The sequence below is a fragment of the Pristiophorus japonicus genome, chromosome 3 (genome assembly GCF_044704955.1).
Source record: "Pristiophorus japonicus isolate sPriJap1 chromosome 3, sPriJap1.hap1, whole genome shotgun sequence".
Lineage (NCBI taxonomy): Eukaryota > Metazoa > Chordata > Chondrichthyes > Pristiophoridae > Pristiophorus > Pristiophorus japonicus.
The window spans coordinates 215,870,335-215,896,423 of NC_091979.1; the positions used below are offsets into that span (position 1 = coordinate 215,870,335).

At 46.0% G+C, this 26,089-nt stretch overlaps 1 protein-coding gene across 1 annotated transcript in view; it reads left to right on the forward strand.

Moving 5' to 3' along the window:
• kansl1l (KAT8 regulatory NSL complex subunit 1-like) overlaps positions 1-26,089 on the forward strand; it is a 321,460-nt gene that overhangs the window by 6,433 nt on the left and 288,938 nt on the right. The window contains exons 2-3 of the mRNA XM_070876272.1: positions 7,066-7,242; positions 24,392-24,529. Of these exons, the coding sequence (XP_070732373.1) occupies positions 7,066-7,242; positions 24,392-24,529 (315 nt within the window). The remainder of the gene's footprint in view (positions 1-7,065; positions 7,243-24,391; positions 24,530-26,089) is intronic.

Consider the following 26,089-nt stretch of genomic DNA (forward strand, 5'->3'; position numbering starts at 1 on the left):
ACATCGTTCCAGAGAGCCGCACACCTCGCTGCCAGTCCTATGGAGCCCAGGACTGGCTTTTTCAATGTTAAACTTTGTGCATGTGTGAAACTGAATGGGCCACGCAGCGCCTTAAGAGTGCTATGCACCCAAAAAAAAGAGGGAACATCGCTTCTGAAGTGTTCATGGTTAATTGTTCACGGTTGCTAAGTGATTTCATCTCCAGGCTCTGGCGCAGGATGCATGGCGGAGACTGGTTGTAGCAGTCAGGTAAAGGCAGCCGACTAGACAGACAGACACAGTGGAGGGAGGGGCACGACGGGTCAGGCCATTGCTCAACTTCTTTTGGAGCCCAATGGAGTGGCGGACGGCAGCTAGCGGTTGCTGTGGCTTGGCCTCCAACGCTGCAACACGGTCAAGCAGAGAGTGAAAGTGTGAGTTCACAGAATCGAATTGTGGGCGCCATGTGTCGGCTTCACTGTTCTTCCTTGTGAAAAACCAATGTACAATTAAAGCAAATCCACAGTGAGAATAGTTCAATTAAACCCAAATTACAGAAGGGAAAGTATCAGTGCTCAATGCATTTCTTACAATGCATCTATCATGACTGAAGGTGTGACAAGTACCTCCATTATCAGAGCATAATCATCATCATCATAGGCAGTTCCTTGGAATCGAGGAAGATTTGCTTCCAATCTAAACATGAGTCCTTAGGTGGCTTAACAGACCAATATGAGAAACACAGTGTCTGTCACAGGTGGGACAGATAGTCGTTGAGGGACGGGGTGGGTGGAACTGATTTGCCGCATGCTCTTTCCGCTGCCTGCGCTTGATTTCTGCTTGCTCTTGGCGATGAGACTTGAGGTGCTCGGCATCCTCCCGGATGCACTTCCTCCACTTAGGGTGGTCTTTAGCCAGTGTCTCCCAGGTGTCAGTGGGGATGTTGCATTTTATCAGGGAGGCTTTGAGAGTGTCCTTGTAACGTTTCCTCTGCCCACCTTTGGCTCGTTTGCCGTGAAGGAGTTCCGAGTAGAGCGCTTGCCTTGGGAGTCTCGTGTCTGGCATGTGAATGATGTGGCCTGCCCAGCGGAGCTGATCAAGTGTGGTCAGTGCTTCAATGCTGGGAATGTTGGCTTGGTCAAGGACGCTAGCATTGGTGGGTCTGTCATCCCAGGGGATTTGCAGGATCTTTCGGAGACATCGTTGGTGGTATTTCTCCAGCGACTTGGTGTCTATTGTACATGGTCCATGTCTGAGCGATATAGGAGGGCGGGTATTACTACAGCTCTGTAAACCATGAGCTTGGTGGCAGATTTGAGGGCCTTATCTTGAAACACACTTTTCCTCAGGCTGCACTGGCGCACTGGAGGCATCAATGTCTGCTCTTGTTGCTAGGAGGCTCCCGAGGTATGGGAAATGGTCCACGTTATCCAGGGTCGCGCCGTGAATCTTGATGACTGGGGGGCAGTGCTGTGCAGTTGGGACAGGCTGGTGGAGGACCTTTGTCTTACCGATGCTTAACGTAAGGCCCATGCTTTCGTACGCCTCAGTAAATACGTTGACTATGACTTGGCGTTCAGCCTCTGTATGTGCGCAGACGCAGGCGTCCGTGTACTGTAGCTCGACGATAGAGGTTGGGGTCGTCTTGGACCTGGCCTGGAGGCAACGAAGGTTGAACAAGTTCCCACTGGTTCTGTAATTTAGTTCCACTCCAGCGGGGAGCTTGTTGACTGTGAGGTGGAGCATGGCAGCGAGGAAGATCGAGAAGAGGGTTGGGGCGATGAATCAGCCCTGTTTGATCCCGGTCCGGACGTGGATTGGGTCTGTAATGGATCCGTTGGTAAGGATCACGGCCTGCATGTTGTCTTGGAGCAGGCGGAGAATGTTGACGAATTTTTGGGGGCATCCGAAGTGGTGGAAGGCACTCCATAGACCCTCGCGGTCGACCGTTGAAGAAGGCCATGTATAAGGGCAGGTGCTGTTCCCTGCATTTTTCCTGCAGCTGTCGCGCTGTAAAAATCATGTCCGTTTTACCCTGTAGGGGATGAAATCCGGACTGTGACTCCAGGAGGAGCTTCTCAGCCGCAGGGAGAAGACGTTTGAGGAGGACTCTAGCGACGACTTTCCCAGTGACTGATAAGAGGGAGATTCCTCTGTCGTTGCCGCAGTCGGACTTGTCCCCTTTTTTTAAAGATGGTCACGATCACTGCATCTCTGAATAGAATAATAGTCTGCAACAGAATAATACAGTACACAAGGAGGCCATTCTGCCGATCTTGCCTGCTCTTTGAAAGAGCTATCCAATTAGTCCAACTCCTCTGCTCTTTCCCCATAGCCCTGCAAATGTTTTCCCTTCAAATATTTATCCAATTCCCTACTGAAAGTTGCTATTGAATCTGCTTCCGGCGCCTGTTCAGGCAGTGCATTCTAGGTTAGGACAACTTCCTATGTTTATTCAAAAAAAGTTTCCTCATATCGCCTCTGGTTCTTTTGTCAATCAGTACCCAGAATTAGTAAAAGAAGCAATGAACGTGTTGCTACCTTTCCCAACAACATACATTTGTAAATCATAATTTTCTGTTATGGCAGCAATGAAGACAAAGTGAACTCTTTACATGCAACACTTTCATATTATGAGTAATATAATTTAGATGATTACTAATCCATTTGAAAAGGGGTCCTTCAACCAAAAATGTTTGAGAACCACTGCTCTAAGGCAAGTATACCTTCGGCAAGGAGATCAAAACTGCATGGCAGATGCAGTATAATGTAGATAAATGTGAGGTTTTCCACTTTGGTGGCAAAAACAGGAAGACAAAATATTATCTGAATGGTGACAGATTTGGAAAAGGGGAGGTGAAACGAGACCTGGATGTCATGGTACATCAGTCATTGAAAGTTGGCATGCAGGTACAGCAGGCGGTGAAGAAGGCAAATGGTATGTTGGCCTTCATAGCGAGAGGAATTGAGTATAGGAGCAGGGAGGTCTTACTGCACTTGTACAGGGCCTTGGTGAGGCCTCACCTTGAATATTGTGTACAGTTTTGGTCTCCTAACCTGAAGAAGGACATTCTTGCTATTGAGGGAGTGCAGCGAAGGTTCACCAGACTGATTCCCGGGATGGTAGGACTGACATGAAGAAGACTGGATCGACTAGGCTTATATTCACTGGAATTTAGAAGAATGAGAGTGGATCTCATCGAAACATATAAAATTCTGATGGGACTGGACAGCTTAGATGCAGGAAGAATGTTCCTAATGTTGGGCAAGTCTAGAACCAGGGATCACAGTCTAAGGATAAGGGGTAAGCCATTTAGGACCGAGATGAGGAGAAACTTCTTCACTCAGAGAGTGGTGAATCTGTGGAATTCTCTACCACAGAAAGTTGTTGAGGCCAGTTCGTTAGATATATTCAAAAGTGAGTTAGATGTGGCCCTTACGGCTAAAGGGATTAAGGGGTATGCAGAGAAAGCAGGAATGGGGTACTGAAGTTGCATGATCAGCCATGATCTTATTGAATGGAGGTGCAGGCTCGAAGGGCCGAATGGTCTACTCCTGTACCTATTTTCTATGTCTACTCCAGGTGTAGTCTCACCAAGGCCCTATACAATTACAGTAAGACTTCTTTACTCTTATACTCCAATGCCTTTGTAATAAAAACTTAACGTGCCATTTGCTTTCCTAGTTGCTTGCTGTACCTGCATGTTAACTTTCTGTGATCCGTGTACAAGGACACCCAGGTTTTCTGAATACCAACATTCCCCAGTCTCTCTCCAATTTAAAAAATATTATGCTTTTCTATTTTTCCTACCAAAGTGGATAACTTCATATTTCTCCAAATTATATTCCATCTGCCATGTTCTGGCCCACTCACTTAACGTGTCTTGTATCTCTTTGCAGCCTTTTTGGTCTTCATAACTTACTTTTACACCTAGCTTTGTATCGTCAGCGCACTTGGATACACTACACTAAGTCATTTATATAGATTGTAAATAGCTGAGGCCCAAGCATTGATCCTTGTGATACCCCACTAGCAACCTGCCAACCTGAAAATGGCTCGTTTATTCCTACACTCTGTTTGTTAACCAATCCTCAATCCATGCTAATATATTACCCCCAATCCCATGAGCCCTAATTTTGTGTAATAACCTCTTGTGTGGCACCTTACCGAATGCTTTTTGAAAATCCAAAAACCGCACATCCACTGGTTCCCCCTTATCTGCCCTGTTTTTTGTCTTCAGTGAAGATTGATACAAAGTATTTGTTTAATGTCACTGCCATTTCCTTATTCCTCATTATAATTTCTCCTGTCTCTGTCTTTAAGGGACGCACGTTAACCTCAAAATACTTAACAGATTTGTCAAACACGATTTCCCTTTCATAACTCTGCGTTGACTACCCAATCATATAATTTGCTAAGTGCCCTGTTACCACATCCCAAATAATAGATTCTAGCACTTTCCCTACTACTGATGTCAGGCTAAGTTCTCTCTAGTTCCCTGTTTTCTCTCCCTCCGTTCTTGAATAGCGGTGTTACATTTGCTACCTTCCAATCCACGGGGACAGTTCTAGAATCTAGGGAATTCTAGAAGATCAAAACCAATGAATCCATTATCTCTTAGCCACCTCTTTTAAAACCCTCGGATGCAGGCCATCAGGTCCAGGAGATTTGTTGGCTTTTAGTCCCGTTAATTTCTCCAATGCTATTTCTTTACTCATTTTATTTAAGTTCCTCATTCTCCCTCGACCCACTATTTCCAGAATGTTTTTTGTGTCTTCCCTGAGGACTGATGCAAAGTGTTTGTTTAATGTCACTGCCATTTCCTTATTCCTCATTATACTTTCTCCTCTCTCTTGTCTTTAAGGGACCCACATTTACTTTCACTAATCTCTTCCTTTTTACATACTTTTACAAGTAGATGCTTTTCCAAGCTGTTTTTATGTCTCTTGCTAGTTTACTCTCATTCTCTCTTCTCTCTCTCTCTCCATCAACTTCTTGCTCATCCATTGCTGAATTCTACAATCCTCAGGCTTTACTACTCCTTTTAATAACTTTATAAGCCTCGTCCTTTAATCTAATAACTATATTTAATTTCTCGTTAGCCACAATTGGAAAAAAAATTCTGAGATTTTATTCCTTAAAGGAATGTATATTCGTTGCAAATTATGAATTGTTTCTTTAAGTTCTCTAACTTTAATTCATATCTCTTGCCTTGTTAGTGGGACTCGTCTCAGAGTCTCTCCATAGGACATGGTGAGGATTTATCAGAGCCATTAGATCCTTAGAAAAGCACACTCCCATTCGCTAGTCAATCTGGCCGTGAGTTGGGCAGGACTCTGCATACATGAGGCCCTGCCATTATGATTGGCAGGGCCTCCACATCCCTGATCTTGCTGGGTTTGTCACCTGCAATCTCGCTCCACTGCATCCTTCCTGCCCCCCGCTGTGAAAATCGAGGCCGTGGTGTTTGAGACCTATGTTTTATAACCAACGACCAGTATTGTCAACTCTCACCCGGTTGATTTGATCAATGTCTAGACTAATAGTTATTATATAATTTTTGATGATAGCGCTGAACTCTCCCTCACGCCGCTATCATCTTGGTATTTCTATTGAAAACAGAAATTTACTTGGAATGAAACACTGAAAGTGGGGGACAGCTTATTAATCATGTCCCGTGAAAGTTTTGTGACATTGCAAAGAACAGTAGTTTTTCCACTGAATAGATAATTTTCAGCATTCTCACCCCTGTAATTGAGACTTCTACTTTTCCCAAAGCCCCTAAACTATGGAACCCCTTCCTCCTCTCATTAATCTTCGGGCTTTTAAAATCCAAGGTTAGCATAATCTAATCAGTGCTTCCTAATTTGACTTGGTATAGAAGCACAGAAATTTACAGCGTAGGAGGAGGCCATTCCGGCCCATCGTGTCCGGCCGACAAAGAGCCGCACAGCTCTTGGTCAGCAACCCTAAAGGTTACATATAAACCTATGAGCAATGACGGAAAGAGTACCCAGCCCAACTAGTCCGCCTCACACAACTGCGACACCCCTGATACTGAAACATTCTACACTCCTCCCCAACCGGAGCCATGTGATCTCCTGGGACAGGCAAAAAACAGATTTAAAAACCCAGGCCAATTTAGGGAGAGAAAATCTGGAAAAATTCCCCTCTGACCCATCCAGGCGATCGAAACTAGTCCAGGAGATCACCCTGGCCATATTCTATTCCCTACAGTACTTACCATTATATCTGCGCCGTCCAACAAAAGGTCATCCAGTCTAATCCCAATTACCAGCTCTAGGTCTGTAACCCTGCAGGTTACGGCACTTTAAGTGCCCATCCAACCATCTCTTAAAAGTGGTGAGGGTTTCTGCATCCACCACTCTTCCAGGCAGTGAGTTCCAGATCCTCACAACCCTCTGTGTAAAGAAGCCCCTCCCTCAAATTCCCTCTAAACCTTCCACCAACCATCTTAAAACTATGCTCCCTCGTAATAGACCCCTCCACCAATGGAAATAGACCCTTGCTATCTACTGTGTCCAGGCCCCTCAATATTTTGTACACCTCAATGAGGTCTCCTCTCAACCTCCTCTGTTCCAATGAGAACAAACCCAGCCTATCCAATCTGTCCTCATAACTAAGCTTCTCCATTCCAGGCAGCATCCTAGTAAATCTCCTCTGCACCCTCTCCAGTGCAATCACATCCTTCCCATAATATGTCGACCAGAACTGCACGCAGTACTCCAGCTGTGGCCTAACCAAAATATTATACAATTTAAGCATAACCTCTCTGCTCTTATATTCTATGCCCCGGCTAATAAAGGCAAGCATTCCGTATGCCTTCTTAACTAACTTATCCACCTAGGCTGCTGCTTTCAGGGATCTGTGGACAAGCATTCCAAGGTCCCTTTGTATCTCAGTAATAACAAAAACAACGGGGTGAGGAAACTTCAATGGAAACACTGGATTTATCCAGTCAACAGTGAAATATTGTTCGTCAAAGCTGATTATAATAAACATTTTGTATGTATTACTCACAATATTTGAGTGTAAGAATTCTTATACAAACCTTTTTTTTTTAGACTGTATAGCACACAGACGCAATGTGATGAAACCCACAAAGTTTCTCGTCCAGAAACCTCCTTCACCAAGAATCTGATGGACATTGGGACTCGCAGAATCTTCTCTGAAGAGCATGATATATTAAGACACAGTGTGAGGAGATTCTTTGAAACAGAGGTGGTTCCATATCATACAAAGTATGTAGTCTTGTGAACTTAGCATAGAATTCTTACCAGAAATAGACTAAGTAACGTTTGTACTATTTTTTTGTTCGACTGAATGATCTGATGGTATAATATTGGTAATTGTTCTGTTCCAGCTCTGAAGAATATGACATTATATACTGTTCTTGTGATCGTTTTCCCCCCTGGTCCTAAAGGTGCTGAATCTTGCTGAAATACAGTTCCGGAGTACAGTACCAGGGGGTGCTTGTTGTCCTGTGGTATCTCCCCAGTGGCCACTCTTGACTATTGGTAGGCTATTTGATTGTGGGTGGGCTGAGGAAGAGAGTGGCATCACAACCAAGCCAAATTCTATCTTTGCCTATGCACACTTACCAACTGGAGTACCTTGACTCTTGTCCCTCCGTGCCTTCCTTAACGTGGGGGGGTGGGGGTGGTAAGTTTAATTGTATTTAGGCTATTTAGGACTGATGAAAAATTTCTTCACTCAGAGGATTGTGAATCTTTGGAATTCTCTACTCCAGACAGCTGTGGATGCTCAGTCGTTGCGTATATTCAAGACTGAGATGGATACGTTTTTGGACACTAAAGGAATCAGTGATATGGGAATAGGGCAGGAAGGTGGAGTTGAGGTCGAAGATCAGTCATGATCTTATTGAATGGTGGAACAGGCTTGAGGGGCTGAATGGCCGACTCCTGCTCCTAATTCTTATGTTATGTAATTCCCTACCTGCTATTCCCACCTACCATAGACAGGGAATGAATCCTGGGACCTTCTGATCAGTACAGCTTAGTACGAGTGTCTCCACAGGGAGGGGAGGAAGCGGGAAAAAGATCTGTAGAGTATGGTGAACATTAACAGAAGCCTCAGCCTAGAAATAGCTATCCCTGAAACTCTCTGTTAATTGAAATAAACTGTGTGAATCCATTTTATGAATTGTGAGTGACCTCTGTGAAAGCAGGATTGGCCCTAAAATTAAATAAATAACCCTTGAGAAGATGGTTCATTATGGAAATGCACATGACAGTTGGCCTTTCTTTCTTTTACAGATTACAAAATAAGGAATGAAAAGGCAAAAGATATTTAAATTTTTATCATATTTTGAAATTGTAACTGACTGTGGGTTTGTGCATTCTTTGGTGCTCAGATCAAAGAAATGGTTGGTATGTCTGAGCCAGCCTGTGAGGGAGTTCAAACAGGCTCTTCTGTTGATTTATTGACTAGTTTCCAGTTCTGACCGGTTCATTGCAACAGATCTCTGGGAGTGTTATAAAGTTCAGAGCATGGTGGTCTGCCTGGAAATGAAATGAGTATATAAAATGTCAAATCTCTGCCTTAAAACAGGAAATATAAATATCTATTGCAAAATATGTTCAAATATGGACATTCAGAGGTATGCTTTCTGCTGCTTGTGTCCATGAAGGCTGCTGTTAAAATGGATGGAAAAATGTGGCCAATAGTGCTAACAGCAGCTGACAATTTTGGTGCTATTCTGAGCTTGTCAATCTATGAAAAAGTAATGTATTATTTATTTATGTTCTGGTGTTGGTTTCACGAATGCCTATTAACTATTTTTGCAATATTTACTAGTCCTGATTTGAGGTGGCATTTACTGTATTTCTGGGATCATCATCTTCTTAGGCAGTCCCTCGTATTGAGGATGACTTGCTTCCACACTAGAAAGGGATGAGTTCACAGGTGTTTCAAAGAAGGACCTGATATTCCAGGTCTCGAACTACATGTTGAAGGGTGGAAGATGACTGTGCATGGATTTTTTTAACGTGTGGAGACCGTTGCACACCAGCCACCACACGGGCTTGACAGAGCTAGGTCTTGGTCCAGTGGCAAGGGTTAACCAAGACGACCGGAGACCAGCTCTGCTGCACAGACCTAGTGCACGCACACGTCGCAGTGTGGGCTGACCTGTGCTGCCCCAGGGCCCTTGCCTCTGCAGGGCCCTGAACTCACGCCTCTCCTGGGCGCCGATCACATCGCTCTACAAACTCTCGTTGCTCCTTCGCTCCGACCTCGCCGTTCCTGTTGTACCTGCCCACGCTCCAATCACCGACCTGGACCTTGGTGACATCCAATCCAGTCGCCCTCTTCACTGCCGTCCCCCTCTTGCACCAGCTTGCGTTGCTCCCTGGAGTGGTATGCTGCCACACTGTCCAAGGGCTGCACGCATTTTATGGACCCAAACTGCCACTGGTGTTCTCTCGCATCTCTGGGATAGGTAAATGATTGCAATTTATGTCTGCATCGCAACAGGAGAGCAGACAGAGCAGGAGGTCATGGAGCCAATTTGGCCATGACTAGTAGGTGTCAACCTTGCTCACTGATAACACTTTCACCTCCTGAATAAGGAGGAGATGCGTTCAAACCCCATTCGAGGTTGGAGCATCTGATATGGGCTGACACTCGTGCAGTACTGAGGGAGTGCTGCACAGTTAGAGATAGTATCTTTGGAATGAGATGTTAAATCTCGATCTCGGTTAGACATAAAAGATCACACAATAATATTTGAAGAAGAGCAGGGAGGTTCTCGCAGTGTCCTGGCTAATATTTATTCCTCAGCCCATACCACTAAAAATGGATCAGCTGGTCATTTATTTTTTGCTGTTTGTGGGACCTTGCTGTGAGCAAATTGACTGCTGTCAACAGTGACAACAATTCTGAAATACTTCATTGGCTGCGAAACGCTTTGGTGCATTCTGAAGTTGTGAAAGGTGATGTGGTAAATGCAAGTTAATTCTTCTATTTATTTCTGAGAAAGCAATAAGCCCACTGTCTGTAATTAAAAGCAGCCTTGATGAATCAGCATCAGTCTCTAGCTTAGGGGTATGTTCCACTGACCCATGCAGGGGTAGAGTTTCTGCTAGGTTACGCTGGTATTTCTAACGCAATTCACCTGAAATTGGCCAAACCAGCGCAAAAGATTGCGGAATTTCAAGCGCAAGTTACGTCCAGCGCAAATCAATCTTCCGCGATCTTTTGAGTGGTTTTTAAAAAAACTCCCCTGGAAGCTGGACCCATCCCAAAACTGGCCACACCCCCAGATCGAAATAATCACCATACCGAGTTTCTGCTAACTGGGCTTGTATTCACTGGAGTTCAGAACAATGAGAGGGGATCTCATAGAAACGTTTAAAATTATGATGGGTTTAGACAGCTTAGATGCAGGAAGAATGTTCCCGATGTTGGGGAAGTCCAGAACCAGGGGTCACAGTCTAAGGATAAGGGGTAAGTCATTTAGGACCGAGATGAGGAGAAACTTCTTCACCCAGAGAGTTGTGAACCTGTGGAATTCTCTACCACAGAAAGTTGTTGAGGCCAATTCACTAAATATATTCAAAAAGGAGTTAGATGTAGTCCTTACTACTAGGGGGATCAAGGGGTATGGCGAGAAAGCAGGAATGGGGTACTGAAGTTGCATGTTCAGCCATGAACTCATTGAATGGCGGTGCAGGCTCAAAGGGCTGAATGGCCTACTCCTGCACCTATTTTCTATGTTTCTATGAACCCATTTGCCTTCAAGGAAGCTCTTACAATTAAGCTTTTTAAAGATGCAAAGACCCTAATAGGTGCCTTTTAAAAGCTTTTAAATATTAAACAATATTTCATTTACTAAGAAACTGACCATTGTGCATCAATAAAACTATTAAAAGGTTCTTTATAGTATTTTTTAGTCATTTTCAATCATTTAAAATCGGGTTACTCACATTTGGAGGATTAGACACTTATTAAAAATGCTTGTTTTTTTTAGATAAACCCATTTTCAGCTGTATTAATAAACCTGCACCAGGTTACCACTCTTAAATACATCAAGGGATATATTCTAATGCAAGAAAAAAAAATATTTATCTTCTGATATGCTGCCCGATTGCACTGGTTCATAGACAATTTTATGTTTGTGATTATGCAAATAAGTTTGAGCGGAAACTTGAACCAGAACTTCTCTTTGTAAAATTAGCGCAATTTGCGTCGAGATTGCCAATTGCATCCAAGACGGAAAGTCTACTGCAAGGACAGCCACTCAGAGCAAGCTATCAAAGCCTATCTACTGTCTTGTAGAAGGGCATATCCTCACGAGGGGAGCAGAGGCTGATGCAGTTGCAGGAGCTGCTGCAATCTCCTTGGTGTATGATCTGGAACATTAATGTCAAAATCAGTCTTCACAGCTTCCTACATGTTGTTAAGAACATAAGAATTAGGAGCAGGAGTAGGCCATTCGGTTCCTCAAGCCTGCTTCGCCATTCAATAAGATCATGGCTGATCTTCTACCTCAACTCCACTTTCCTGCACTATCCCCATATCCCTTAATTACTTTACTAGCCAAAAATCTATAGATCTCTCTTGAATATACTCAACAACTGAGCCTCCACAACCCTCTGGGGTAAAGAATTCCAAAAGATTCGCCGTCCTCTGAGCGAGGAAGTTTCTTCTCATCTCAGTCCTAAATGGCCGACCCCTGGTTCTAAACTCCCCAGCCAGAGGAAACGTCCTCCCTGCATCTACCCGGTCAAGCCCTGTAAGAATTTTGTATGTTTCAATGAGATCCCCTCTTATTCTTCTAAGCTCTAGAGACTATGGGCCCAAGTTTCCACATGATTTGCGCCTGATTTTTAGGAGCAACTGGTGGAGAACGGACTATCTTAGAAATCGCAATTCTCCACATTTTTTTTTCTGCAGTTCTAGTCAGGTAGAACAGTTCTACTTTGGAACAGAATTGTTTTCTTCAAAAGGGGGCGTGTCCGGCCAATGACGCCTGATTTGAAAGTTTCCACAGTGAAAATGTACTCCAAACTAAAGTAGAATGGAGCAAGTGAAGATTTTTGTAGAACTGAAAAAACCTTTTCTACACATTAAATAATCAGGCGCAGGTTACAAATTAGGCGTCCAGAACGAGGTGGGGGGGGGAAGGGAAGTCATTAAATTCTATAATAAATCCTTATTTATACTTATACAAATATTATACAAATAAATCCAACCTGAATAAACATTTATAAGCAAAGAAAAGATTAAATAAACCATCTTCCTACCTGTGTGAAAGTGCTTCAGGCAGGCCTTTTGGGACCGAAGGCTGAATGGCCCGTCCCCAGCAACAGATTTACAGGTAGGTGACGTTGGGTCGGGTCGGGTCGGGTCGGGTCGGTTCGGGTCGGGGGGGGGGGGGTGGGGAGGGGGGGGAGGGGAAAAGAGCGGGAGGTCGGATCGGATCCAGTCCGGAAACGGGAGTCGGGTCGGGGGGTGGGGGGAAGGTCAGGTCAGATCCAGTCCGGGAGGGGGGGGGGGGGGGGTGCGCGGGTCGGGTCCAGTCGGGGGGGGCGGGGAGTGGGAACAGGAGCGCGGGTCAGGTCCAGTCGGGTGGGGGGGGGGGGGCGGAGCGGGAACAGGAGCACGGGTCGGGTCAGGTCCATAGGGGGGGAGGGCGGAGCGGGAACAGGAGCTCGGGTCGGGTCCAGTCGGGGGGGAGGGCGGAGCGGGAACAGGAGCTCGGGTCGGGTCCAGTCGGGGGGGAGGGCGGAGCGGGAACAGGAGCTCGGGTCGGGTCCAGTCGGTGGGGAGGGCGGAGCGGGAACAGGAGCTCGGGTCGGGTCCAGTCGGGGGGGAGGGCGGAGCGGGAACAGGAGCTCGGGTCAGGTCCAGTCGGGGGGGAGGGCGGAGCGGGAACAGGAGCTCGGGTCGGGTCCAGTCGGGGAGGGGAGGGTGGAGCGGGAACAGGAGCTCGGGTCGGGTCCAGTCGGGGAGGGGAGGGTGGAGCGGGAACAGGAGCTCGGGTCGGGTCCAGTCGGGGAGGGGAGGGCGGAGCGGGAACAGGAGCTCGGGTCGGGTCCAGTCGGGGGGGAGGGCGGAGTGGGAACAGGAGCGCGGGGGGGGGGGGAGCGGGTGTCGTGTCTGGTCCGGAGGCAGGGGGGGAGCGGGGAGCGGGTGTCGGGTTTGGTCCAGAGGCAGGGGGGGAGCGGGTGTCTGGTCTGGTCCGGAGGGGCGGGGGGGGGTGGGTGGGGAGCGGGTGTCAGGTCTGGTCCGGAGGGGGGTGGGGGAAGCCGGAGCTGGCCGTGGGAGGAGCCTTATTCACGCAGCCCCAGTGAGGCCATTCGGCCAGGGCTAGGGGCTGCGTGCTTCGGGCCCCTCCCACACAGTTCGGCGCCTGGAGCTACTGCACTTGCGTGCCCACTGTAGCGCGCATGTGCAGAGGTCCCGGCACTGTTTTCAGCGCAGGGACCTGGCTCCGCCCCCCCACAGCTCATGCTGCGCTGCGCCGAGGGCCAGAGAACCTGCAGGGAGGTGGAGAATACTGAGGTTTTTTTTAGGCGCACTTTGTGGCGCGAAAAACGGGCGTCCAGGTCGGGACTGCGCCGTTCTAGGCGCGTGTGGAAACTATAGGCCTAGTCTACTCAACCTCCTTGTATGAAAATCCTCCTATCCCAGGAATCAGTCTGGTGAACCTTCATTGCACTCCCTCAATGGCAAGTGTATCGTTCCTTAGGGAAGGAGACCAAAAGTGTACATAATACTCCAGATGCGGTCTCACCAGGGCCCTATATAATTCAGTAAGACGTCTTTACTCATACAGGCATAATGTCCCGAATCCGGAAACCTCGGGACCAAGGCTGTTCCGGTTTTTGGGGTTTTCCGGATTACAGAGAAGAAATCCGACGTCCTGAATCCGGAAACCCCGGGCCGGATTTCGGGTACTTCCGGATTTCAGAGAAGAAAATCTGGCGTCCAGCAACCTCGTGGACGATTTTCGGGTATTTCCAGATATCGGAGACAATCTGATGTCCCGAATCCAGAAACCCTTGGGCCTAGTTTTGGGTATTTCCGTATTTTGGAGCAGAAAATCTGACGGCCTGAATCCGGCAACTTCGAGGCCGGGCCGCGCCGGTTTGCATATTTTTCTGGATTTATCTTTGAAAAGGTATGTATAGCTTAAAATATACTTAAAATATGAAAAGGAATGTACTCAAAGCATGAAATAAAAGAAATAAAGGTTTTTATTTGGTAAACAATACAGGTACAGCAAATAAAAGTTTTTATTTGGTAAAGAGTACAAGTATGAAACAGAATACAGGTACCCTGTAATGTACAGGTATAAAGAATAATATTTTTCCTTCCTGCGATCCACTTCGTAAGTAAGCTGCACAGAAATAGGTACAGGTTACAATTGGCTGGAGGTTGTGCTTGAGGTAGAGGGCTCAGCTATGATGTCTGGGGCTGAAGATGGGCCAGCAATAGGATGTGGAAATTGCTGGTGTAGTTGCAGGCTGTAGGGCTTGGGCACTCTGCTGCAATACCCGTTGAAACATATCGACTCATTTTAATTGTTTAAGTAAGGGCTTTTGTTAAACTTTTCCCGAATTTTATACACCTGCATTATTTCCTCTTCACTTATGCAGTTTTGTTGCTCTTGGGTGTTCATTAATTCTTGACAAAGATTGATTACTTTGTCAATGGACACTTTTTTGACTTGATTATCAACATCAGCATCGTCATCCTCACTGCTTTCATCCTTTTCTTCTGGATGCAAAACCATGCCCACAATTTCTTCATCTGTCACTGCATGCACAACGGGAGCATCATTGTCTATGTCCATGACTTCTGTCACATCGTCTTCATTCAATTCTAACACAGCTTCACAAGTCACAAGGGAATAAGGGGTTATGGAGAGCGGGCAGGGAAATAGACCCGAGTCCATGATCGGATCAGCCATGATCGTATTAAATGGCGGAGCAGGCTTGAGGTGCTGTATGGCCTACTCCTGCTCCTATTTCTTATGTCAGCCCTTTTGCTAAAAGTTCAGCAATCATTTCTTTCTCCCTGGACACGTGAAAGCCTTAAGTCATCATCAGCATCGGCGTCCTCTTCACTAAACATAGTTGCTGGCCAAAGGTTATGCCAAGCATTGGCCAAGGTGTCTCTAGTTACCTCATTCCACGCATCCGCAGCTTCCCATATGGTGACCTTCATAGAGAAACCTTTTGAGAATGCTGTTATTTCCATGCCTCTATTCACAGCACTAAGCAAACACCTCATGAATTTGTTTTTGTAGAGACACACCGATCTCAAAATTCCTTGGTCCATTGGCTGTACCAGTGATGTTACATTGGGAGGTAAATAGATTCCATGGACATTATCCTTTACGGAAGCTCGGCATCAGGATGTGCTGAGCAATTGTCTAGCAGCAAGAATATTTTGCAGTTTCCTTCAAGGCCAGCTGCTGTGCAATGAGCACGCACCTGGGGAACAAAATGCTTCTCAAACCAGTTCAGAAAGATGACCCTGAATACCCATGCTCTCTTATTAGCATAATAATGCACTGGGAATAGTCTCACCCCCTTGAAACATCTTGGCCGGCTTTTCCCGATGACCATAAGCTTACATTTACGTGTTCCAGCCACATTTGCACAGGCAAGCAAAGTCAGTCTATCTTTGGCGTCTTTTACACCTGCTGGCTGCGATTCTTCTGCTGCTAATGTCTTTCTCGGTATGTAGTACCAAAACAGTGCTGTCTCATCAGCATTATAGATTTGCTCAGCCGAAAGGTTTTCATCAACAATTAGTTTAACGAACTCATCTATATAACCTTCACCTGCCTCATGATCTGCTGAGACTTTTTCATCACATACTTTCAATTGCCTGATGCCATGACGCTTTTTAAATTTGGTCAGTCAACCTGAAGAGTACTCGCATGGAGTTTCAATCTCCAGTTCTGCATGGAATATCTTGGCTTGTTGCACCATCATTGGGCCAGACAAAGGGACCTTTTCACTTCTCCTCTGTCGCCACCACTCGATTCTCGATCCAACTCATCATATTTAGGCTTATGCAGTTTTTCTCTTACTTATTTCATTCTGAACGTCACTTTCTGCATAAAACCTCCTGATCTGTTCTTTCTGGTTTTTTTTATATCCTAAATGGTGGAGATTCCAACACCATATTCCTCATTCAGTCTTCTCACTGAAGCACCTCTATCTAATCTCTGGAGTAACTCCACTTTCTTGGCAATTGACAATGAATAATGCTTCCTCTTTGCACTACCTGTATTACCCATTGGGGTATCTTGGCCTTTTTGAAATGGTTGCAATGACAAACAACACAAATTCACAATACCTTTAAATCGGGAAAAACACCACAGCGATGGAGTCAGGTTGGGTGGGGCCTGATCGAGGCTCGGGTCGCACGTGGGCCGAGGTCATGGGGCATCCCAAAAGGCTCAGACCGATCGCAAGACTATGATTGCGCCGTTTATAAAAAAAATTTTCAGAACAGATTTCCGAATTCCGGATGACTCCTTGCATCATGAGTTGTATATTAAAAAAAAAGTCAAGTCAAAGGTTTTCGGGAAATATTTCTGGATTCCGGACGACTCCTGTGATCTGCATAATGTCCGGTTTTAGGGCAATTCTGTTTTTTAGAATTTCGGATTTGGGAATTTGTATCTGTACTCATATCCTCTTGTAATAAAGGACAACGCACCATTTGCTTTCTTAATTGCTTGCTGTACCTGTATATTAACTGTCAGTGATTAGTGTACAAGGACACCCAGGTCCCTCTGAACAACATTTCACCAACTCTGACCATTTAAAAAAAATACTCTGCTTTTCTTAAGGGAGTCCATTGTAAAAACTTGCTTTCTCAGCTTTACTCAGCTCACATCTGTCTCTTTTGAGGATGCATCTGGCAACAGACCCCTTCAATGGTGCTACTATTTGCTATACTTCCCGATCCTGTTAATAAGATGATTCACCAATTTCAACTTTGTTCTATGTGATTTAGATTATGATAAGCCTGCAGTTGTTGCCTTGAGAAACATAGGCTTTGTTTGCTGTTATTTCCCCTTTAAAACTGACGACAACGTCCGGGTTTAGCGCATGGGCATCCTAACGGGGAATCCTGAAGTTGCAGTCAGTCATTCACTGCTCCGACACTGGCTTCACTGTACCCCCTCTGTCCATAGCCTGTAATCAGGGAAATCAGTGAAACTGATGAAAGCTTGGGCTTTTCCACAGCAATGATGCTGGTAAATACCCCATTAAAAGTCATACCGTGTTGGATTAGGTGTACGGGTTTTAACACCGCATTGACTGTGAAACAAACCTTATGGCCCTGAAAAACTCATTTTAATTTTGTGGAGTGTCAAATTTGCCCACTTCAATTAAAAAAAAATGTATAAGAAACTTTCTCTTCATTTAAAAAAAATTGTTCATCTTTATTTCAGATTTGCCTTTTCCCCATGTGAGAGCCCAATCTTTGTTTGTCCTCTAGCATTTTTAAAAGGTTAGAATCGAAGCAGCTTACTCACTTCCTGGTTCCTGGTCTTTGACAATTCTGCATTGTGATTGGCTGCTCAGACAGCTTGTTGACGTTACAGCAGCTCGCGTTCGGGATTCCCCATTAACTTACACTGATCTCAACTGATTGTCAGAAAAGCCAAACATCTCGCCACAGAGATCGCTAGATCGAGGCCAGCGGCGAACGTCTTTGCTTCCTCACTGACTACAAATTACGGGCCATTGTGATTGTTCAATTGGGTGGCATGCTTGACTATTTCAGAGTCAACCATATAGCACAAGACTGGAGTCATGTGTACTCCAGACTGGGTAAAGGTGACTGGTTCCCTTTCCTACAGGACATTAGCGAACCATATTTGTATCAAATCACAATCCACTCCTTGGAGCCTTTTTTTTTTTTACATTAGTGTTGGCTTTTTCCTGATCTCATCTGTGATTTGTGGATTGGTATGGCCCATATTGTTCTTCAAGAAAGGCGATAAGTCTGTTTGTGGTAATTACAGGAAAAGTCATAGCAAGAATCCTCCTCAACCGTCTTCTCCCTGTGGTTGAAGAGCTCCTTCCAGAGTCGCAATGCGGATTCCACCCACTAAGGGGCACAATGAACATGATCTTCACCACACGGCAAATCCAAGAGAAATGCAGGTAACAGCACCAATCCCTTTACATGGCCTTCTTTGACCTTCGACACTGTCAACCGTGAAAAATTATGAAGTGTCCTCCTCAAATTGAGCTGCCCTCAAGTGTGTCACCATCCTCCACCTACTTCACGATGACATCCAAGCCGTGATCCTGACCAACAGATCCACTGCAGGCCCAATTCTCGTTCGAACCGGGGTCAAGCAAGGCTATGTCATCGCACCAACTCTCTTCTCGATCTTCCTTGCTGCAGTGCTCCCATTTCGCCCTCCGTAAGCTCCCTGCTGGAGTGAAGCTAATCTACAGAACGGGAAACTGTTCAACCTCCGCCGCCTCTGGTCCAGATCCAAGGTTGTCCCATCCTCTGTCATTGAATTGCAGTACGCAGACAACGATTGCGCCTGCGCACATTCGGAGGCCAAACTCCAAGCCATCATCAACTACTTTACCGAAGCGTGGGCCTTACACTAAACATCCTTAAGACAAAGGTCCTCTACCAAACTGCGCCCCCCACACAGCACTGCTCCCAAATTATCAAAATCCACGACGAGGTCTTGGACAACATGGACCATTTTCCATACCTCAGGAGCCTACTGTCAACAAGGGCAGACATCGATCACGCAGACCACGCCTTCAGTGTGCCATTGCAGCCTTTGGTCGCCTGAGGAAGAGTGTGTTTGAAGACCAGGATTTCAAACTGGGCACCAAGCTCATGGTCTACAGAGCAGTAGTGATACCCGTCCTCCCATATGCTTCAGAGACATGGACTATGTACAGCAGGCACCTCAAAGCACTGGAGAAGTACCACCAACGCTGCCTCCGCAAGATCCTGCAAATCCATTGGCAGGATAGGCGCACCAATGTCAGTGTTCTCGCTCAGGCCAGCATCGAAGCATTGACCACGCTCGATCAACTCCATTGGGCGGGCCACATCATCCGCATGCCCGATTAGAGACTCCCAAAACAAGCACTCCACTTGGAACCCGGACACGGCAAGCGAGCCCCAGGTGGGCAGAGGAAACTCTTCAAGGATACCCTCAAAACCTCCTTGAAAAAGTGACACCTGGGAATCCCTGGCTCAAGACCGCTCAAGTGGCGGAAAAGCCAGGAAGGCACCCAACACTTCGAGTCTCTTCGCCGGGAGCAAGCTGAAGCCAAGCGTAAATGGCGGAAGGAGTGCATGGCAACCCAGGCAACCCAAGCACCCCACTCACCCGTTCCTTCAACCACCGTCTGCCCCACCTGTGACAGAGACTGTAGGTCCTGTATTTGACTCATCAGTCACCTGAGAACACATTTTTAGTGTGGAAGCAAGTCATCCTCTGCTCCGAGGGACTGTCAGAGAGTTATGTTGTGGTGCCTAGCCTTAATCTGAAAAGAGCATCTCTCATGTCCGGGTTTGGATAAAGACCTATTCCTGATCTCGTTTCCCTTGAGCACAGCTGTTGAGTTGTAGCCCCAGATTGTGTTCTTTGGAGTTGAAATAACATTGCATGGTGTTCCATATACCAGTTAAGTGGCTGTTAAGCCAGTTCAGAAGTGTGGAACTGGCATTATCAAAGGTAAATTGAGATGACCAGGTTTCTGGTGGTAACTCTAAGATCAAAGTGTTGAAGGATGACTCCGAGAAAGGGCTAGGACTTCCACTTTTGAGCTTACCGCCCAAAAAATGGATGTTATTTCCGGCGTGGGCGTTTTTTAAAAAAAAAAGGTTTTCAGGTCGCTGGCTTCTCGCCCATTCTCAAAACACCTCGTTTACATTTTTGAAAATGGGCAGTACCACGAGCAATATCAAATGGGTGGTAGCGTTAAATTTTTCTGACCTTCTGCCGTAAAGTGTGACCGTCCTTAACAATGGCATGGCAACACTCCATTCCTGCGATTTTGGAGGTCAAGGGTCACCATGACATGCGCAGAAGAGAAGACACAAAGGGAGGGATCTCAGAGGCACTGAGTGTGTGGCTGTGGTATGTGCTTGTTTGGCTGTTGTGGGAGGCACGAGGGAGATTCACCAGCAGCAAAAAGCCCACTAAGCACCAAGAACATAGTTGGCACCGAGTTTTTGTCCAACAAATAACACACAAAATGGAAGGGATGGGAGGAGGCCCTGGAGCTGGTAGCCAGGAACACTGGTGGCAGAGGGCTCTCAGTGGTCCTGGATCGCCACACTGCACCCCAGCAGCAACATCTTGCTTCTGGCTTGGAGCACGTTCCCCCCCCCCCCCGCCCCCCCAATAAAGCATCGCCTGAAGACCTCCTCGACCAGGCAGCTTGGAATCAGGAGGGGAAGGGGTAGAGGTGGGGAGGAGAAGCAGGGAGGGGAAGGGTTGGTTTGTACAGAAATACTGATTATTTCAGACTAATGTTCGGTTTAAATGTTTTTTTATTTAACAAAACCTTGCAACACATTGGCTCAGATAGCTGTACCATTACATGCTGGTGATTCCTTATCAAAGGGTATAATCACACTTTTAACTTCAATCAACGTAAACTTTTAACGGTCACCAAGGTGATGCCCACCATTGATGTATGACCTGCACACCCAGCAGTGTGTCAGTCATGGAAATAACACCAACGTTCTTTCAGGCAAAGCGATCATTGATGAGCTCCTGACGTAAGGCTCTTGCAGCTATCATAGAAACATAGAAAATAGGTGCCGGAGTAGGCCATTTGGCCCTTCGAGCCTGCACCACCATTCAATAAGATCATGGCTGATCATTCCCTCAGTACCCCTTTCCTGTTTTCTCTCCATATCCCTTGATCCCCTTAGCTGTAAGGGCCATATCTAACTCCCTCTTGAATATATCCAATGAACTGGCATCAACAACTCTCTGCGGCAGGGAATTCCACATGTTAACAACTCTGAATGAAGAAGTTTCTCCTCATCTCAGTCCTAAATGGCCTACCCCTTTACTAAGACTGTGTGTCCCCTGGTTCTGGACTTCCCCAACATCGGGAACATTCTACCTGCATCTAACCTGTCCCGTCCCGTCAGAATCTTGTATGTTTCTATGAGATTCCCTCTCATTCTTCTAAACACCACTGTATAAAGGCCCTGTTGATCCAGTCTCTCCTCATATGTCAGTCCAGCCATCCCTGGAATCAGTCTGGTGAACCTTCGCTGCACTCCCTCAATAGCAAGAATGTCTTTCCTCAGATTAGGAGATCAAAACTGAACACAATATTCCAGGTGAGTCCTCACCAAGGCCCTGCACAACTGCAGTAAGACCTCCCTGCTCCTATACTCAAATCCCCTAGCTATGAAGGCCAACATACCATTTGCCTCCTTCACCGCCTGCTGTACCTGGATGCCAACTTTCAATGACTGATGAACCATGATACCCAGGTCTCGTTGCACCTCCTCTTTTCCTAATCTGCCGCCATTCAGATAATATTCTGTCTTGGCGTTTTTGACCCCAAAGTGGATGATAATCTCATTTATCCACATTATACTGCATCTGCCATGCATTTGCCCACTCACCTAACCTGTCCAAGTCACCCTGCAGCCTCTTGGCCGTCCCCCTTACAGCTCACACTGCCACCCAGTTTAGTGTCATCTTCAAGCTTGGAGATATTATACCCAATTCCTTCATCTGAATCATTGATGTATATTGTAAAGAGCTGGGGTCCCAGCACTGAGTCCTGCGGCACTCCACTAGTTACTGCCTGCCATTCTGAAAAGGACCCGTTTATCCCAGCTCTCTGCTTCCTGTCTGCCAACCTGTTCTCTATCCACGTCAGTATATTACCCTCAATACCATGTGCTTTGATTTTGCACACCAATCTCTTGTGTGGGACCTTGTCAAAAGCCTTTTGAAAGTCCAAATACACCACATCCAGTGGTTCTCCTTTGTCCACTCTACTAGTTACATCCTCAAAAAATTCCAGAAGATTTGTCGAGCATGATTTCCCTTTCATAAATCCATGCTGACTTGGACCGATCCCGTCACTGCTTTCCAAATGCGCTGCTATTTCAACTTTAATAATTGATTTCAACATTTTCCCCACTACTGATGTCAGGCTAACCGGTCTATAATTACCCACTTTCTCTCTCCCTCCCTTTTTTAAAAAGTGGTGTTACATTAGCTACCCTCCAGCCAATAGGAATTGATCCAGAGTTGATAGACTGTTAGAAAATGATCACCAATGCATCTACTATTTCTAGGGCCACTTCCTTAAGTACTCTGGGATGCAGACTATCAGGCCCCGGAGATTTATCGGCCTTCAATCCCATCAATTTCCCTAACACAATTTCCCGCCTATCATGCCACCATGGACCCTTTCATGCAGTCTACAGGGAGGTGAGGGCATGGCTTCAGCGTCAGCCTGATTGTCTAGCCCGATGTCAGTGTCCGGCTCCTCGTCGTTCTTTTCCTCTGGTGAGGTGGGCTGTCCGACTCATCAGGCAATTCTTGTCCCCTCCTGATAGCCAAGTTGTGTAGCATGGAGCAGACCACCACGAATTAAGCTATCTGCTCAGTGTGGTATTGGAGCTCGCCTCCTGAGGGGTCCAGGCTGCTTCAGCACTCCAATGGTTTGCTCCACGATATTGTGAGTTGCTCTGTGGCTCTCATTGTATCGCCTCTCGGCCTCGGTGTGGGTGTCACACAGGGGTGGTCATCAGCCAGGTGGCGAGGCTGTATCCTTTGTCCCCAAGCATCCAGCATTGACCTTGTGTCTCATTGTTAAACAAGTCAAATACAGTGCTCTCTCACAGGATGTGCGCATCATGGATGCTGCCCAACAATTGAGCAATCACTGCCAGTATAATTTGTTGGTGGTCGGCAACCAGCTGGACATTCAGGGAGTGGAATCCCTTGTGCTTCCTGAAAACCTCAGCATCCTGAAAAGGTGCCCGCCTCGTGATGTCTATTGCTCCCTGCACCTTGGAGAAGTTTGCAATTCTGGAGAAACCTAGAGCCCCTCTCACTCTGTGCCTCCCTGGTCATAGGGAAGCTGATTAAGTCCCTCCTGCGTGTGTACAGGGCTTCAGTGACCTGTCTAATGCAGCGATGTGTGGCATGCTGAGAAAGTCCGCAAATGTCGCCAGCTGTGGCCTGAAAAGTGCCCGAGGCGTAGAACGACAGTGCCGCAGTGCCTTTGACCTCAACAGATGGTGCGGTCAGGCTGCAGGTCTGCCCTTATCAGCTGGCTTACCTCAGTGAGAACCTCTTTGTGGAAGCGCAGTCTCCGAAGGCAGGTGGTGTCGGACAAGTCGAGGTAAGAATGCTTCTCCTTGTACTTGCGGGGGGTGTGATATCTGGTCCTCTTCATCTGTCTGTCACTTCGTACATTGGGCACATAATGCAGTGCAGCATTCCTTCGGCGATGTCGAGTCTGCTGCATATATTTGGTCACCAAGTGAGGGTGAGAAAGGACAGGCCCCATTGCAGTCGCTCTGTCTGTCATCGATTGCACACAAACCAGGAATGTCCCAACGAGCACACCACTTCAATTCCAGTTGGTCACAGTGTGGCCAAGATGTTTTCAGAGATGTTCACATCAACTCCAACGACCTGCAATGTACATCCTAACTCCGCCGAGGTTGAAGCACAGCAGCCTTTTAAAGTATGCGACGTGTGATCTACAACATGGTGTCCATATGCTGTGATTCGTTCCGGTTCCACTTTTTGTGGGTGGTTTTTTGAGCGAGCGATATTGTGGGCAAATATGTGTGAGATGGTGAAATTGATGGTGGGTGATCTCCATGGCCGCTAGTTTGGGTAAAAATGCTCTTTACAACAAAAAAGAGTCGGCAGGCGTTAATATTGAATCTCGGCGTTAAATCCATCAGGAAAGTAACGCTGGGCGATAATATGGGCGTTGAATTCGCCCATTCTGTTGTTACCGCCCAAAAGAAGTGGTCGGGCGGGAATATTTTTTCTCGGTGTTAAGCCCATTGGGGAAATAACACTCTGATAAGTCTCCTTTTTAAAAAAAAAAGCCTGACAGTTTCCATTTTGTGCCAAAATGGGCGATATATGGGTATTATACGTCATTTCAGTGGTAAAATGGGCGTTAAGCAGGCAAGAAAAGTGGAGGTTCTAGCCCATGGAATTTCACACAAAATAATAAAACTGAAACTAGGGATATCATTGTTTTAAGAATGAAAGCACAGAAATCTACTTGAATCAAGTTTTTAAGTATAAACATGCCGTAAATACACCCTGTACGTTTGGCTCAACTACTTGGAATCTGGCACCCGAGTTGATGATGATTTTTATTGTTCCAGATGGGAGAAAGATGGCCAAGTGAGCAGAGGGGTCTGGGAAAAGGCCGGACAGCAGGGTCTTTTGGGAGTCAATACAGCTGAAGAACACAGTGGGCTCGGTGGTGATATACTTTCTGCTGCTGTCATTTGGGAGGAACAGTAAGTACATTACATATAGCATAGCTGAAAAGTTTAATGTGCAATTGTGCTTTAGAATACAAAAATGTATACGCATCTAGTAAAATTATGGGTAACAATTTTAGTTTCTCTGGAAATTATTGGCCACAGTTTGTGAACAAGTTTATTCCTGTAGTCTACAAGTGAATATTTCTGTGTTGTACTATGGAATTCATGTAAATGCCTATGCAACAATGTAAAAAGTGGCAGTGTAGCCTGGTAGGCAATGGGATTTGTTCTGGATTTCTCTAACATAGATCCTGTACAGACATAATGGACCTTCTATGGTTCAATGGCCAATATGATTCCCAAGTACACTGAAGCCAAGGGGAGTGAGATCACCATCCGGAAGTGGTCTCATTTTTCACAACTTGGGCTTCAGGCTGCATGCAGAATAGCAGCGGCCAGCTGCAAAGCCAAGCTTTAAAAGTTCCTAGTTGTTCTATTAAGCAGCGGGGTCCACAGAGACATTCCAGGGGGTCCGCCACAACAAGACCCGCACCGCATTGTTCCCAGACACCTGCAGCTGGCCATCCACAAAGATGAGGAGCTCAACAAGCTGCTGGGACAGGTGACCATTGCACAGGGTGGGGTGCTGCCTAATATCCAGGCCGTGCTGCTGCTCATGGGTGCACAAAGTTTGTTCAGGAATTATCTAATAACCCAAGGGCTCTTTTCAAAGCTACCCACAGTTTCTGAGAAAGAGCTTGTTACTGTCTGAAGGGAGTCAGAGAAATCTTGAGTTAATCTAATGCTAAATTGACCTGCTTTCGATCTGTTCACGTGTGTTTTCATTTCCCTATTTCAATTGTACTACTGAGTGCACATATCCGCCCCCTCTAGTTAGTGAATCATTTAAAAATACTGAATAACCAACAATTTTGAAAATTCCTCCACCTTGGTTTTGTGCATAATTATTAAGAGTACATCCCAGGGCATAAATGCTAACTATATTAAGATATTCAGAGGTGATACATTAATTTAGTAATGAAATGGCCTGATTCAATTATACAAAGGAAAAATACTGCGGATGCTGGAAATCCTAAATAAAAACAGAAAATGCTGGAAATTCTCAGCAGGTCAGGCGGCATCTGTGGCGAGAGAAACAGAGTTTCGAAAGGTCATCAACCTGAAACGTTAACTCTCTTTCTCTCTCCACAGATGCTGCCTGACCTGCTGAGTATTTCCAGCATTTTCTGATCCAGTTATGGTCTGTTTTGAATTTAGATAGTTTGAATGCTGGCTTCTGTCTCTGGAGTTCTAGACCCTTTGAACAATTAGAATCTAATCCCAGAACATAGAGTAAGCATGGGAAGGAAGAGGCTACTCTCAGGATGAGTTTCCTGTTTATACCGTGCTGTTCTTGAGTTCTTTTTAATTTCACTTTTTAAGCTCTCTAGCATGGAATTAAAATTGAGGCTTTTGCTCATTTCAAATGATATACTTTTTAAAAAGGTTTGTAATTAAACTTCGTAGATGAGCAATAATTTTTAGGATGGTGCTTAAAATTAATGGAACAGGTAGGAAAGTGAACAGCAGGCA